The following is a 17,420-nucleotide window of genomic DNA, read 5'->3' on the forward strand; positions in this document are numbered from 1 at the left end:
CTGAGCATACTGATATATAGAGGATATTTTCCAAATGCCCTTAAATCAAAGGAAGGTTCTATTTTTTTATGCTATTACTTTAGTAGTTGTCTTCTTACTGGATAAAGTTGAAGGGGGAAAAGGGGAAAGGAAGTAAGTACCTTGATCCCATTTCTAAATTACACAGTTTGGTTTTTAATTTTTTATCTCTGTTTGTTTTATATGCTATAAATTTAGACTTATATTTGGTGACCAACAACTGATGGTATCATTTTGCCTATTTGAAGTACCCATTTTTTTGTTGTTTTTATTTGTAATTGTGTCCGTAATGGTGAGAATCTGCAAACTTGGGAATAATTAATTTTGTGTTCTCATCAACTTTTGCTTATCCATACTAGTCAGTGTGTTCAAAAGTGCAAATCACCCTTGCTCTGGGGAAAGGCTACTTCTTTCCTGCTCCAGAAAGTGGACTCATTACCCCAGATACTAATTCCTGCCACCCGAGGTGATTTGGGCAACTGGGAATTCACTGTAACTTCATTTTACACAATGAAAACTTTTATGAGACGCCAACCTGCCACGCCTAAAACTGGGTTGAAATGTACCTTTTATTAACCACTTTGGAAATCCAATGGTGTGAAACTGTGTATTTCAAAAGGCCCCTAATTTCTTACTTTATTTTTCCTACTTCTTCTGTGTTGCAATTGTGTTTTAGCTATTTTTTAATATATAGCTATTAAGGATAATAAGCAATTAAAATTTTTTGGCGATTCCCATAAAGCAAACCAGCTGCTTAAAATTGTTCAAATTCTTCCTGAGTAATCAATCTATGAAAATAGCCTTGTGTGTGTGTCTTAACCTTTGAGCTTTCAGTGATGATATGTCTTAACTGGGCTGGTGTTTTATGCAGAGGAGTAATTATTTTAGTCTCATTTCAGCTTTTAAATAAAAGGATAATACAAGGATTAGCCAATTTTCTCTTAATCATCTGCCAATCTGTTAACAATGCAGTTTCGTCCGTGAAGTTTACATGACATACATGAACACATACACTGACAAAATTAAGAGAAACATTTGAGTACTTTGCCTGTGACCTGCTTGTGTGTTTGTATACATACACAGGTATTTGTATGGTAGGCTTGTTTCAGTGATTTATTCCTTGAATAATATTTGCTGATATGATTTTCCTGTTTTCACTTTTGACCAATAGTGAAAGCATCAGAAAGAGCTCTTGCTGAAGATGGGCCTCTCCATCACTTGTCTCTTTTTCCTATTTTCCGTTTTTGCTACATTGTCATCTGTGCAGGGGAGACTTTTCTAGGGTCATTTTGACTCCAGGCAGAGCTAGATTATGCTGGGAGTAAGAGAATTGCCAAGGGAAACTGTGGCAAGCCATCATCATAGACACCACAAATTAACTATGCCATGAGTAAATTTGATGGAGATACACCTGTTCCAATCCTCACCGAAGTGATTCCTTTCCTTGTTTCCACATAAATAATGTGAAAATAACTTCAGCCTAGGAATAATGCCTTATTAAATTACCTTCATTAGAAACAATAACTTTTGAAGGAATCAAAATGAATTACAGTAATGAACCGTGACTATTTGCATGAAAGGGAAATCTAGAGATCCTGTATTAGAGATTTTCTGTTTGTGGATCTGCTAGCAATGTAACTTTTAAGAATCCTGACTAAGAAGTGGATTAAGGTGAACCAAAATAGAATAACCCTCTAGTTTTCCAAAATTTCCATCTAGCCAGAATTTCATTTAGTATTTTTTTTGAGAGGGAGCACACATTTTCAAGAAGAGAAAAGCAATTATTTTGGCCATAATCAACTTATAACATTGTTTCTTAGGGTAACTTCTAATCTACTGATTTTGATGCTTTTTTTATTTTTCAATATCCAAAAAGTATTTATTAGCCACTTCTTTTTTTAATTTTAATTCCAATATAGTTGACATACAGTGTTACATAAGTTTCAGGTGTACAATATAGCGATTCAGCAATTCTGTACATTACTCATCAAGATAAGTATACTCTCAACCCCCCTCACCTGTTTCACCCCCCTCCCAACCACCTCCCCTCTGGTAACCATCTGTTTGTTCTCTATAGTTAAGAATCCGTTTTTTTTGTTTTGTCTCTTTTTTCTTCATTCGTTTGTTCTGTTTCTTAAATTCCACATATGAGTGAAATCATATGGTATTCGTCTTTCTCTGACTTATTTTGCTTACCATTATACTCTTTAGATCCATCCATGTTGTTGCAGAATGGCAAGATTTCATTCTTTTTTATGGCTGAATAATATTCCTCTGTGTGTGTGTGTGTGTGTGTGTGTGTGTGTGTGTGTGTGTGTGTGTACCCACCACATCTTCTTTATCCATTCATCTATGGATGGACATTGGGCTGCTTCCATAATTTGGCTATTGTGAATAATGCTGCAATAATCATAGGGGCGCACATATCCTTTCAAGTTAGTGTTTTCATATTCCTTGGGTCAATACGCAGTAGTGCAATTACTGGATCATATGATAGTTCTATTTTTACTTTTCTGAGGAACCTCCATACTGTTCTCCACATTGGCTGCACCAGTTTGCATTCCCACCAACAGTGCACGAGTGTTCCTTTTGCTCCATGTCCTCGCCAACACTTGTTGTTTCTTGTGCTTTTGATTTTAGCCATTCTGACAGGTGTGAGGTGATATCTCATTGTGGCTTTGATTTGCATTTCCCTGATGATGAGTGATGTTGAGCATCTTTTCACGTGTCTGTTGGCCATCTGAATGCCTTATTTGGAGAAATGTCTGTTCCTGTCTTCTGCCCATATTTTAATCAGATTATTCGTGTTTTCTTGGTGTGAGTTGTATAAATTCTTTATATATTTTGGATACTAACCCTTTTTTGGATATGTTATTTGCAAATATCTCTTCCCATTCAGTAGGTTGTCTTTTTGTTTTGTTGACTATTTCCTTTGCTGTACAGAAGTTTTTATTTTGACATAGTCCCAATAGTGTATTTTTGCTTGTGTTTTCCCTTGCCTCAGGAGATATATCTGGAAAAATGTTGCTACAGCTGATGTCAAAGAAATTACTGCCTGTGCTCTCTTCTAGGATTTGTATGGTTTCAGGTCTCACTTTAAGGCCTTTAATCCATTTTGAGTTTACTTTTGTGTATGGTGTATGAAAGTGGTCCAGTTTCATTCTTTTTCATGTAGCTGTCCAGTTTTCCCAAGACCATTTGTTGAGGAGACTGTCATTTTCCCATTGCATGTTCTTGCTCCTTTTTCAAAGATTAATAGACTATATAATCATGGGTTTATTTCTGGGTTTTCTATTCTGTTCTATTGATCTATGTGTCTGTTTTTGTGCCAGTACCATACTGTGTTGATGACTACAGCTTTGTAATATAACTTGAAGTCTGGAATTGTGATACCTCCAGCTTTGTTTTTCTTCTTCAAGATTGCTTTGGCTCTTCAGGGTCTTTTTTGGTTCCATACAAATTTTAGGATTGTTTTTTCTACTTCTGTGAAAAATGCTGTTGGTATTTTGATAGGGATTGCATTAAATGTGTAGATTGCTTTGGTGCTTTGGGTGGTATGGACTTTTTAACAATATTTATTCTTGCAATCCATGAACACGGATAATCTTTACATTTGTGTCCTCTTCAATTTTTTTGTCATGAATGTTTTATAGTTTTCAGAGTACAGGTCTTTTACCTCCTCAGTATTTTGTTATTTTTGGTGTAATTGTAAATGGGATTGTTTTCTTAATTTTATCATTTTGCTACTTCATTGTTAGTATATAGAAATACAGTGGGTTTCAGTATATTGATTTTGTATCCTGTGACCTTACTGAATTCATTTATCAGTTCTAGTAGTTTTTTGGTGGAGTCTTTAGGGTTTTCTATATATAGTATCACGTCATCTGCCAATATTGACAGTTTGACTTCTTCCCTGCCAATTTGGATACGTTTTATTTCTTTTTCTTGTCTGATTGCTGTGGCTAGGACTTCCAGTACTGTGTTGAATAAAAGTGGTGAGAGGAGACATCCTTGTCTCTCGTTCTTGATCGCAGGGGAGAAACTCTCAGTTTTTCCCCATTGAGTGTGATGTTAGCTGTGGGTTTTTCATATATAGCTTTTATTATGTTTGAGGTATGGTCCCTCTAAACGTACTTTGTTGAGGGTTTTTATTATGAATGGATATTGTACTTTCTCAGATGCTTTTTTTCTTCATCTATTGAAATAATCATAGGGTTTTTATCCTTTCTCTTGTTGATGTGATATAGATAATTTTATTTTAGTCCCCTTTCCATCGGATTAGGTAGAGGTGGTTTGTGAACTCTCTTTAGGTCATTAATGTCTTAGGTAAGCATTTTTATTTGCATCTCTGTGGACAGTAAAAAACTTAGTTGACTCCTCTTCTAGAACAGGTATTTCTGTTATCCAGAATGTGAGTGTCATGAAATTGGCAGCATTTTAATTTTTTTTTTTTTTTACTGGTTTAATAGGTCACTTTAGACAATTGTGTCGAAGTTGGTCGGATTGCCAACACCTACAATCTGACAGAAGTGGATAAATACGTCAACAGTTTTGTCCTGAAGAATTTTCCTGCATTGCTGAGCACTGGGGAGTTCTTGAAACTCCCTTTCGAGCGTCTCGCCTTTGTGCTTTCCAGTAATAGCCTTAAGCACTGCACTGAACTTGAGCTCTTTAAGGCTACCTGTCGCTGGCTACGCCTAGAAGAGCCTCGGATGGACTTTGCTGCAAAATTAATGAAGAACATACGATTTCCACTGATGACACCACAGGAGCTCATTAATTATGTGCAAACCGTGGATTTCATGAGAACTGACAATACCTGTGTGAATCTCCTTTTGGAAGCCAGCAATTACCAAATGATGCCGTACATGCAGCCAGTGATGCAGTCAGACAGGACTGCCATTCGGTCTGACACCACTCATTTGGTCACGCTTGGAGGAGTGCTGAGGCAGCAGCTGGTTGTCAGCAAGGAATTGCGCATGTATGATGAAAAGGCCCATGAATGGAAATCGTTAGCCCCCATGGATGCCCCAAGGTACCAGCATGGCATCGCTGTCATTGGAAATTTCCTCTATGTCGTCGGTGGACAGAGTAATTATGACACAAAAGGAAAAACGGCGGTCGATACAGTCTTCAGATTTGATCCTCGCTACAATAAATGGATGCAGGTTGCGTCTTTAAATGAAAAGCGCACCTTCTTCCACCTAAGTGCCCTCAAAGGATATCTGTATGCTGTCGGTGGGCGAAATGCAGCTGGTGAACTGCGTAAGTGTGTGCATTTCTGTTAAGCATAGAGACTAATTTCTTTACCCCCAAATTCTCGTTAAGTCATAAAATAAGCAGTTCTATAAAATTAAAGAGAAAAATGTAGCTAGGGTTTCATTTAAACTGTTTGGCTCAGGAAATATCCAACACAATCTATATGCCTAATCCGGATTTATATTGTTGGCCAGGGTACAAATTATATCTTAGGAATATATCAGTATGTTGCAGAATATTTTATTTGGCAGTATATATGTCAAGATTTTCATCTTGACAGTGGAACTACAAAGTATATTCTGCTAATTTAAATTCTAATAGAATCTCGGACAGAAGTTTGGCACGTTTCCTTATTTTCCATTTTTAAAAGCCCACGTAATACTTTATTGTACAGGTTAAAATCCTTCCTTACAGGGGACTGATTGTTATCGTTTCTTCGTTTACATAATCTTTTACCCTATCCTAGACCCTCAACCACCATAGGAAGATCATTTTCTTTGTCAATTAAATGTACAAAGTTCAATATTATCCAAAATGTATTTACTCTGAGTAATGTGATCTGTGACTATCAGTTTTATAAAAATCATTCTCTCTTGGGGCACCCAGGCGGCTCAGTCAGTTAAGCATCTGACTCTTGATTTCGGCTCAGGTCATGAGATCGAGTCCTGCGTCGGGCTCCATGCGTCGGGCACAGGAGTCTGCTTGTCCCTCTCCCTCTGTTCTTCCCCCCTCCCCCCCACTCACATGTTCTTGCTCTCTCTCAAATAAATAAATAAATAAATAAATAAATAAAATCATTCTCTCTTAGTGAAATACCAAACAGTTTTCTTCACTGTAAACTGCTCTGGTAAGCTTCATTAGATGGGGCCACTTTTTTTGTCTCCCTAACTGAAGATTGGTCACAAGTGCAGTTAATGTAGAACAGTACTTTGGCTCCATAAATGAACAGTAATTTTGTGATTTTAGGTGAAATTGGAGTAAGATAGCTGTCCAAAAAGAAGTCAGGAAGACCCCATTTTCTGTCACGCCTTCTGTATGTGTCACTAGCGTCATCATTTGGCCTCTTTTTTTCACCGCCTCTTTTATGCTGCGATGACTGGAGTCCTTGTAGTTGACCAGTAGTCCAGGCTCTGTAATGCTGGGAACATGGAAAATATTGGCCTTGGCTCTGGATAAATTCAGAGTGACTATCAGCATCTTTTTCTTGGTAGCTTAATGGATTTAAGAATAAGTTATTTATTGGAGGCCAAAAGAACTGCTCTCAACTCTTATACTCTCCAGCTGATCAAGCCCTTTCTCGTTAGTGACGTCTTAATGTTACTGATCTTTCCTACCTACAGTTATTTTTTTTTTTCCTTTGTTGTCGAAATGATATTTTTTTCTAAGACCGGGCTCTCCAAATGGTGGGACTCGGGATCCTTATCATGAACCACACAGATTGCCCAATATATTTTAATAATCAGGCTTTAAAACGCATTTGAAGGATCAGTACCCGTAGTGTCGAATTGTCATTTCAGGTCTCCTCACTCAGCCCACACACATTATTTTCATGTTGTGATACTATTTTAAATGGAGGGTGTCTGGAAATATCCAGAGGCTGCAATTAGTGATTTGGCGCTTTCTTAGGAAAACCGCTTGTATAAGATAATCTTTCCAAGTTTACAAATTATAGGTCATCAGTCCTGGCAGTGAGCGGTCATTTCAGACCTTCTTTCCTCAAGGGAAATAGCTCCAATTTCTTAGTCAGTGCTTGCTTATTGATGGTATCACCCCTATTAATATGCAGTCTTCAATATATCATTCCTCCTATTAATTAGAGGCCTTATTCTTCTGAGAATTTATCATCTTCAGGCCAAGGAGAGTCATTACATAAAACCAAGAAGCTAGAGGCTTTCTTTTGCTGAGCTCTTGCCATGTTATACTCATTTGGGAACAAGAAGTAGACAACCCTGTTGGGCAAGTGGCTGCCTTCCTTGCTTATGACCTTCAGAAATCACACCCTCCATCTCTTATTAAAAATAGTCTTCTGCATTTCAGGTTTTTGTTTTAAAGCTTTTATTTATTTATTTGACAAAGAGAGAGACAGCGAGAGAGGGAACACAAGCAGGGGGAGTGGGAGAGGGAGAAGCAGGCTTCCCACGGAGCAGGGAGCCCAATGCGGGGCTCCATCCCAGGACCCTGGGATCACGCCCTGAGCCGAAGGCAGATGCTTAACTACTGAGCCACCCAGGTGCCCCTTCTGCATTTCAGTTTGAAAGTAAAAAGAGACAAGAAGTATGCTTTTCATGAGCTATTCCTAATTCATAATAACTATTTGATTATATTTAGGTTTTAAAATCAGTCTCCCAGAGCTTAAACCTAAGGATAATGACTTATATAGTCTAAAAAATGATTACCCCTCTAGATGGCAGATGCCCATTTTTATCTAAATTTGTAAACTGCATGTTTCACAAATACATAGATGGTTGTATTATAGACACAAACCCTCAATACCAAGAAACAACTCTAATTCCATTTTAAAGGCCAATGACATTTCTTTCCCTTTGAAAGTACCTCCTGTATAATGTAAGTAAGTATGCTTTTGTGGAAAATGACCATTTGCCTTAAAATCAGCATACCCAGCAAAGCCTGGCTGTAGTAAATATTTTAAGTTAAAAAAATTGGAAGTTTTTTTTTAGAAAATCAGTTGATTGGCTTAAGTGCACTGAAATCTTGGATCTTAATTGCACGAGAACTTTTAGGCCGCCCCACCTCCTTTGAGTTTTTCCTACTTTAGACCCACTTGGGAGCAAGAAGTAGACTGTTTTAAAGCAATCGTGTCACATTCTGTATTGTTGACTTCTTCTGAATTCTCTTTATTAATAATGTTTCTCTTTGCATATGTGTCACTTGCCCTTTCCCGTTTTCTTGGGCCCGTGGTTTTGGCAGAATAGCAGATTTAGGTCCTAAAGAGACCCTTGCTTATATTTCTGAATGTTCCAGCCAGAGGCTGGGTTTTTTAACATTTCTCCTGCTCCGTAAACTTTTTTTTTTTAATGGGAACGCCCTCTACACACACAGAAGAACATCTGTTATAGTAACTTCACATTACCATCTTAACTGATTACATTGCCATATTAATAGGCCTGTGTAAATAGAGAAGGGGGTAGCAATGGGTGGCAGGCAAACGGGGATCGATGGGAGGGTCATTTAACAATTTAATAGGTTTGAGGCCCCTGGCTGGCTCAGTCGGTGGAGGATGTGACTCTTGATCTCTGGGTTATAAGTTCGAGCCCTACGTTGGGTATAGAGACCACTTAAAAGTAAAATCTTTTCTTAAAAAAAAAATTAATTTGGTTCATTAGTACCAGTATATTATTTATTCTTCATATGTGCAATGACCATTTCCTAGATGTAATTATGAAAAGAAGACAGTGGGAGCATTTGTAAAAGACACTTTAGATCATTTTAATGCATTTGGCCTTTTAAAATCCCTTCATGGAGTGTGTATGGATGGACCTATGCCCATAGTACATCAAAAAGATACTGCTAATGTGTGTGTGAGCCTGGTATATTGCTGAAGTATAATTCCTTAGAAATGCTGCTTTCCTTTGACACCGGGTACAATTGGAAACTACGTGAAGCTTAGAGTAGCTGTCACTTAAGTGAAAGAGAAGTCAGTTATTCCTGGCATCTTTCAAACTTACGTCATTTAAGAAATCGATCTTCCATTGAGGTTTTCTATATTGAAGAGAACTATGACAGCTCAGATAGCTTTCATTTCTGTTAAATAGTAATAAGTCAAGCTTTCGAAGAATGAAATAACTTATAGAAAAAGGTGTTAGACTTTTTTCAAATAAGTGTGCAATAAAATTACTGAAATTTATCAGATGCCTCCATATCCCTTCATGGATTTGCCGTTTTCTTCATTAAGCAACACATCGCCAGCGGGCACTCTTAAGATTCTAGAGGTCACAGCCCCTCTGTGGGAACCATCATTGTTCCCGGTGGTGATTCAGGGTTCATCCCTTTCTATTCTCAAAAAGAACAAGTAAGTTCCACATTATCCCTTAGGACCAGTTCCGGACTCCAGTAGAATCACCTGAGAAAATAGGAATCTTTAATGATTTATGTGAACTAAGCAACCTCCATGTAATTCTTAAATTGGAGGGGGTCTCTAATTTAATTGCAGGCAACCAGGTTACTGAAGGTGATTCTCTAGAATAAGGGTCAGCGAAATTCTGTAAAGGGCCAGAAAATCAATATTTTCAGCTTTGTAGGCCATAGGATCTTTTCACACCTCATCACTTCTGCTGTTGTATTGCAAAAGCAAGCATAGACAATTTATAAACGAACGGGTGAGGCTGTGTTCCAATGAAGCTTTCTATAGGAACATCAGCATTTGAATTCCATATGATTTTCATATGTCACAAAACATTTTTCCTTTGATTTTTTTTTTTCCCCCAACTCTTTAAAAAAGGTAAAAGCCATTCATATTTTTATCTTGTGGGGCATACAAAAGGCAGGCAGCATGCTGGATTTGGCTGACAGGCTATAATTTGCCTGACCCTATTCTAGACTTTCCTAATTAGTTCATTACCATTCCTACCTCTCAAAGGCTATGATGGAAGCACTGTTTTTGTCCCTCGCATCATCCCTTGCCCCCTCCCCCCATCAAGGTTCTTGGCACGAGCCTATATCTCACTGCCTTGTGAATATGGGAAATAAGGACATGTGTGTATACACTTTTAATCAGATGTGTTCTATTTTAAAACTACTCTTGATTTTACTAAGAACAACAATTCTTCATGGAGACAGTCTAGAGGTTGACAGTAGATATTAAATGATAGGAAAAGCTAAAGGATATGGATTATTTTGCCCAAAGAAGAAAAGTTGAGGGATGATGAACTATTACATAGTTATTATATTATTGATGGTTAATAGCCCTCTTACACTTAGGTTACTCCTGTATGAGAAAATAGAGATGGATTCTTATGACGCCTCTTAGGGGAAAAAATGCAATTAATTCACTGACGGAAGAACAGCATTATCTTTCTACATGGGAAAATTTTAATAATCATAAAGAGTGAATCGCTATTCAGGCGCTAGCTCCACTCCAAAAAGAACAGGAGGAAACTAATGGAAACTCCCTCAAAATAGATTGAATTAGACATAAGGAGAGACTGTGACACTCTAGAAATTTCAAAGTTCAAGGCAGAATTTTTCATTAAGGGAGGCATAGAACTATAGTAAAACCTGTCTTTGCCATCAGAAATGTGATCTCTGAAAGTCTTTTAAAACCCTTTCACTGACAGGGTGTGTGATTAGACTACTTTCTTTTTTATCAGCTAAAACCCTACCATTAATTACTTTGCTGATGCCAAGTACCAATCAATATACTAGATCCCCTGTAAGTGGAGAGAGAGAGAGAGAGAGAGAGAGAGAGAATAATGTATGTTCAGTAGGATTGTGCTTGTCAATGAAGTGAAAGTCATGCTAGAGGCAAATGGAAATAAACATTGGAGAAGATGTCCAGTGACTACAAAGAGCCAAAACCAGTATTGGAGTAATCAGTTTTAGCTTGTCATGAATTGTGGCAATAGCTCTTCTTATTTGGGGGAAAGATTTTGCAGGATCTGGCTACTTAATGGAAGGATTTAGAAGAAATAGAGTTGGGAGGGGGAGAAAAAAGAAGAAGAAGAAACAGTGTTGGTGAGGGTCCAGGCCTAAAGCAATGAACAAAACTAACAAGACAGTAAATCAAAATGAGAACAGGAAAAGCCTTTGAGATGAGCCTGAAAATGTAAAGCTCAAGCCAGTGCAAAAGGCAATCAGTAAAGGGAGATGAGAAGTGGTATAATATAGGAGTCGTTAGGTGAGAAAGAAGTACTGCGCACAGTCAGTTTGATGAAGAAATGAAATTGTTGAATCGAGTAGAAAGTGCATCTCTCATTTTTTCTCTCTGGTTCTGCCTGTTCTCACGTTATTATTTTTTTTAATAGGAAATTTTGTTCAAGGGATGATTCATCAGTTAGGTATTCCAGTGGCTTGATCAAATGGCCCCACTCAGTAGATTTCTGCTTCCATTTCATTGCCTAGAATTACATCTTATGGTCAACTCCAGGTTCAAGGGAACCCGCTAATATGAATGTTGAGTTTAGCACAGCACTTCCGTGTGCAGTGTTATGGTTCTGTTCCTGAGAAAAAAGCAGGGTGAGGGGAGACAAGAAATCGGGTTGCCAACTGACAGCATCTGTAGTAAATAGTATAAACTTTTCAAGTCTACCTAGACTTTGGGGTTTTTGTTTGTTTGTTTCTTTTTTAAAGTTTTATTTATTTAAGTAATTTCTACACCCCATGCAGGGCTCGAACTCACAACCCCAAGATCAAGACTCGCGTGCTCTTCTGACTGAGCCCGCCAGGTGCCCTTAGACTTTGTGGTTTTGACCAGAGTACTGGGAACAGCCCTATTTCTTTCTGCCTTTTAAAAAGGATTACGTTTTCTGTCATTGTTCTATTCTTGAGGTGATAACAGAGTGATATTTAAATAGGTTGAGGTCACCTCTCCAAAATGCTTCATGTTAAAGATGATAAATTTATTACTGGAAGGAAGTGGCCCCAATAAAAATCTTCCCTTCATATCATGCTGCCACTCACCTTCTAGTAGGAGTGTGACTGGCTACGATGATATTGGGATTTGTACACACTACTGACTTTAATGTGTAAATGTGGAAAAATTATTGCCAATGTCTGTTGTGTAGTCTGGTTGTGAAATAAAGCAAGAGGCAGCCAGCACATATGGCAGGCGGTGTGCATACATACATACGTTCACTCTCAACCTCAGATTTTGCTTCCTGTCTATGAACCTTTGCTTCCTAGATGGTGGATCAGCACGGGGGGCCTAGAACTGACTTTTCTTCTTCCTTATGATTTTTTCATCTTCCCACATATTTATCTTTTTTAAAGATTTTGTTTATTTTTGTGAGAGAGAGAGAGAGAGAGAGAGAGAGAGAGAGAGCCCGAGTTGGGGGGAGGGGCAGAAGGAGAAGCAGACTCCCCACTGAGCAGGGAGCCTGATGCGGGGCTCGATCTCAGGGCCCCGGGACCATGACCTGAGCAGACGCTTAACCGACTGAGCCACCCAAGCTCCCTCATCTTCCCACATATTTAGAGCAAGGAATTGGGAGGAATGTCAAACTAGAAAGATGTAACAAGATACCAGAAGAAAAGAAACCCTAGCAATTTCTGCAGTGACAGAAATGTGTTAGATTATTACATAAGTCTCTAGTCTAATGTCAAATGTATTAATAGTTCATCTCAGTAAGTAAAAAAAGAGACCCCCAAAGAGTATCTCATATTTGTAATAGATACGGTTCCGTTGTTTGAATATTATTATTCTACCTAAAGGGAAAAATAACTCATTGCTAAATTTGAAATTATAAATTATTTTCTTTTCTTTTCTGTTCTTTTCGTCAAACAACAGCCACAGTGGAGTGTTACAATCCAAGAACAAATGAGTGGACCTACGTTGCCAAAATGAGTGAACCCCACTATGGCCATGCTGGGACTGTGTACGGAGGAGTCATGTATATTTCAGGTAAACCATTATAATGCAGATGCAATTAATATAATACGTACACTTTTAACTATGGCACCATCTTTCCATACAATATTAGAAAAATAATCCAGAAAGAAAAAAGAAAAAGAATCCAGAAAAAGGAATCATCAAAATATAATTTGTGGTGATTTTAGAAGATACATTGTACGTGCGTGTTTGCGTATAGATGCCTTTGGTATTCTAGAAGTTCATAAAACTAGCAGCAAACCAGTCATGCTGGGAATACATAACTGGGAAGAAACTGGAAAGCCTTCAGCTTCTCCAGCTTGCCTTTTGGTCTTCATACTCCATACTCTAATGAACCCTGTAGGCCAATGACCCCCATTCATAGTCCCTGTAGCGACCCTTAATTCATTTTGAGCTTACATTTAGCTCAACTCTATGAGGAAATATATCATTATTTAATATATAAACTCTACCATGCATAAGCTTGCTCCTGATACACACATAATGCATAATAATGTTCATACTCTCATTTAGTGCGACCGATAATAGGTGTTTCCTTTTTTCCTCAGCGTTATCAGGGGATTCTACTGTTGTGTCCTTGCATGAATAATTCTGTGCTGATTACCTATATATATGTTGGCCACATGCGCATATATTTTTCTCGTGACACATTTTCCCCCTTCTGAGAGCCTACCGGTGCCAGGGCAGCAGTTACATTATTAGAGAACAGATGCATTAAGGTGATGTTGGTGGTCTGGGTCTCTGAACACTGCTGCCTTATGAAATCTGTAATCAGGAGGGATCAGCGAAAGGCCTGGAGTGGCTGATTGACAGGTTTGGGGTGTTAAATTTATGAGCAGCTACAGGACGTCTTATATTGAAAGAGCCATCCAGGAAATCATATGCTCCACTAATCAATGATTTACACCCTCTACCTATTTTATGCGTGTAGATGCTATGCCATTATAATGAGAGCTCCAGATCCTCGGGGGGGTGGGGGGTGGGGAATGACATGAAATTGTTCTCGTGGCATTTTGGCATAGCTAATGTGTATTTTATAAATGACCTCCCCGGTCAAGAACAGGGTAGGACCGGAGCTGAATCTCAAACAAACAAACAAACAAAAAAACACCGTTTTGCTTCCTGAGAATTCTGTAGAGTACAGAAAAAACAAAACAAAACAAAAACCAAAAAACTAAACTAAAGAGCAGAGAGGAAACACTGATTGCCAACTGGTCCCCAGATAGGAGCACTTTTATTGATACGGCTGAAAATTTGTGCAGTTCTCTTGCTAATCTGCAGAACAGAGTCTGATACTTTCCTCTTAGAGACTGATTTCTGTGTGACCTCAGAATACACTCTGTGGATGATACAGACTCAGTGGATCAACAGCCAACTGAGGCACATACAAGATTCCATATGTATTCAGCATTCAGCTTTTTTTTTTTTTTAAAGATTTTATTTATTTGACACAGAGAGAGACACAGCGAGAGAGGGAACACAAGCAGGGGGAGAGGCAGAGGGAGAAGCAGGCTTCCCGCAGAGCAGGGAGCCCGATGCGGGGCTCGATCCCAGGACCCCAGGACCCCAGGACCACAACCCGAGCCAAAGACAGATACCTAACGACTGAGCCACCCTAGCGCCCCAGCATTCGGCTTCTTTAAGTGTCCGTGCTGATAGCACATGACAGTACTTTCCCGTACCCACGCAACAGAAACTACAAAAACAAACAGTGCTGAATATTCTTATAGGCTTGGACATTTGCATAATCCTGTCAACTTTTCAAAGCATTTTGATGGATTTGACTTCATAGCCGCAATGCTGATGAGATAACCAGAGTAGAGATTCTTATGTGGTTAAGTGCAGAAATGGGCAACTGGAATTAAAATGCCCGAGCCCAGCGCTCAGCTGCCAGGGCATGCTTGCCCCAAAGCAGTAGGAGTCAGTGATGCCAGGGCGCCTGGGTGGCTCAGTCGGTTAACCGTCTGCCTTCGGCTCACGTCATGATCCTAGGGTCCTGGGATCGAGTCCTGTGTCGGGCTCCTTGCTCGGGGGGGGGGAGCCTGCTTCTCCCTCTGCCTCAGCCTGCCGCTCCCCCTGCTTGTGCTCTCTCTCTCTCTCTCTCTCTCTGACAAATAAATAAATAAATAAATAAATAAATAAATAAATTCCTTTTTTTTTTTTTAGAAAAAGAAGTGCATGATGCTTCATACACGAGATTGACAGCAGACCCAACTCTAAAAGTGGCCCAAATCTATTTTCATTTAGCAAAGCCTCTTAAATTCCACGGGTCTCTGCTTCAGAAAGTCCTTGCGATAACATAAGCTACATTTTTTTGTTCTCTAAGAGCTGAAAATGTTACTTTCTGGATTTTTAATCCCAGAGAAAGTACTTCTGGAGGGCAGACATTTATAAGGACACCAGCGATAAGCAATAAGATGGCATAATAGGTGGCTAGACGCCGATGATCTAGGGACAGAGAGCCTTTTATTTACTTTTGCATCTTTGTAATAATCTGTTTACCGTCATGCCTATGTTCATGCTTTAGGAGGAATCACTCATGACACTTTCCAAAAGGAGCTCATGTGCTTTGACCCTGATACTGACAAGTGGATCCAGAAGGCGCCGATGACCACCGTCAGAGGCCTGCACTGCATGTGTACGGTCGGCGAGAGGCTCTACGTCATCGGTGGCAATCACTTCCGAGGCACAAGTGATTATGATGATGTCCTAAGCTGTGAATACTACTCACCTATCCTTGACCAGTGGACCCCAATTGCTGCCATGCTAAGGGGGCAGAGTGATGTTGGGGTTGCGGTCTTTGAAAATAAGATCTACGTGGTCGGTGGGTATTCCTGGAATAATCGCTGTATGGTGGAGATAGTGCAGAAATATGACCCCGATAAAGATGAGTGGCATAAGGTGTTCGATCTCCCAGAGTCCCTCGGTGGCATCCGAGCTTGTACCCTCACGGTTTTCCCGCCCGAAGAAACCACACCATCACCTTCTAGAGAGTCCCCCCTTTCTGCACCTTAGGATCATCCCCCTACAACTAAGATGCTGTAGTCCTATCTTTGCAATGTGTCAAGAATTCTCTTCTTTTGCACCCCCTTTAGTAGTGTATGTTAGGGTTAGCCTCCAGTCATTGATACAGATATTGGAAAAAAAGACAACATTGATGTTTCTGTGCTGTTTGTTTGGCTTAGAGTGTTTATAAAGTGGTAACAAAACCATTCTGGAAATGTATCCCATTGAAGCTGATGTTTAACATACAAAAAACAAAACGAAAAAAAAAAAAAACCAACAAAAAAAAAACAACCCAAGATATTGTCTATAAAATGTTTCCTTCAGTACTTTTTTGATGCTGTGTATTGGGTGTAAGGTATTTGTCATCTTACATTAGAAAGCCCAATAGCCAACTTGATGGTGGGTTATAGTAAATGTACAACTGTGCTAACTAGGCCTCAAAGTCAAAAGTTTTCCTTTCATCTTTGACTGTGAGATGTCAAAGGGAGGCAGATGGCTCCAACAGGGCATGAGACAAAAGGTTGCCAACTCGCATGAGCTACCTTCCTCTTTTCATAAAGTATTTTTGACATATCTGTCAACCCACCGGTCTGTGTGGGCGCATTGAAAACATACGAAGTTTCTTAGACACACAGGAGAAATAATAACTGAAACTCACCAATATTAATAAAAAAAAAGAAACAGCATGACCCCTCTACTTAGAAACAAGGGTTTGGGGTTTCTGAAGTGTGTATAAATACACACACACATACATAGAGTAAATATAAAATTGTAAAAATTGAATGGCACGTCAAATAAACATGAAAGATCTTTTTAAATTTCTACCAAAAACAGCCTCCGTTAAAATGGGAATTCAGTATGCACATACTGAATGCACGCATGGAGAATCCTACTGAATTTAGGTGGATAAGGGCTAGAAATTTTGAGCAACTAAATTTGTCACTTGACCAAATTTTTCCTTCCGAAGCTGTAATCTACACCTTCTCCTTTGCTGTTGAGGTAACTTGCATATTATATGTGTTCTGTATACTCTCAATTCATAAGGTTATTTAGCACAAAGTATAGCAGCCTCACCTGGGAAGCTGCTTTTGCTCAGTGATTTCAACTTCCATGTTTTATCTCTTTTTGTTCAATAAAAAAACATTTAATGTCATTTTGGTCTGAGGCATCCCATTATTGTCTGATTGGACTTTTCATTAATTTTTTTTTTTTTTTTTTTGGTGGGCAAGATTCAAGTGATCAGAACTGAGAGCACTGAACAGTTTGGATTAATTAGTATTAATGATTTTTATTCAAGGAAAAAAATAATTTGACCAGGTCTAACCTCATTGGTCAAACTCAGTGCTGGTTGTCTCTGTGGAATTAGTTCATCGAAGATGCTAATCGCCCCCCCCCCCTCCCCACAGAAGAACGGCCAGACGAGTGGAAACCTTAAGAGGAGTTACATTTCTGAGGTCAGTTTCCCTGATCTTCAGGAAGATCCATCTTGCCTAATGAGAAGACATTCTGTGAAATGACCTAAGAGATTTGTTCTTGACCTAGGACTGTAAAGGAATAATGTTTTGGGAAAAGA

The 17,420-nt window shown here is 39.0% G+C and overlaps 1 protein-coding gene across 7 annotated transcripts in view; it reads left to right on the plus strand.

Annotated features, from left to right (window-relative positions):
• KLHL13 (kelch like family member 13) overlaps positions 1-17,000 on the plus strand; it is a 200,133-nt gene extending 183,133 nt beyond the window's left edge. For 6 of the 7 annotated variants that reach the window (XM_027609350.2, XM_027609346.2, XM_027609348.1 and 3 more), the window contains 3 exons: positions 4,488-5,283; positions 12,740-12,853; positions 15,369-15,856. In XM_027609350.2, coding sequence (XP_027465151.1) covers positions 4,488-5,283; positions 12,740-12,853; positions 15,369-15,856 — 1,398 coding nt within the window. Of the gene's footprint in view, positions 1-4,487; positions 5,284-12,739; positions 12,854-15,368 lie in introns of all 7 variants that reach the window. The other variant, XM_027609344.2, reaches the window with a different exon arrangement.
• The last annotated feature ends 420 nt before the right edge of the window (positions 17,001-17,420 follow it).

This window comes from Zalophus californianus, chromosome X (genome assembly GCF_009762305.2).
Source record: "Zalophus californianus isolate mZalCal1 chromosome X, mZalCal1.pri.v2, whole genome shotgun sequence".
Classification (NCBI taxonomy): domain Eukaryota; kingdom Metazoa; phylum Chordata; class Mammalia; order Carnivora; family Otariidae; genus Zalophus; species Zalophus californianus.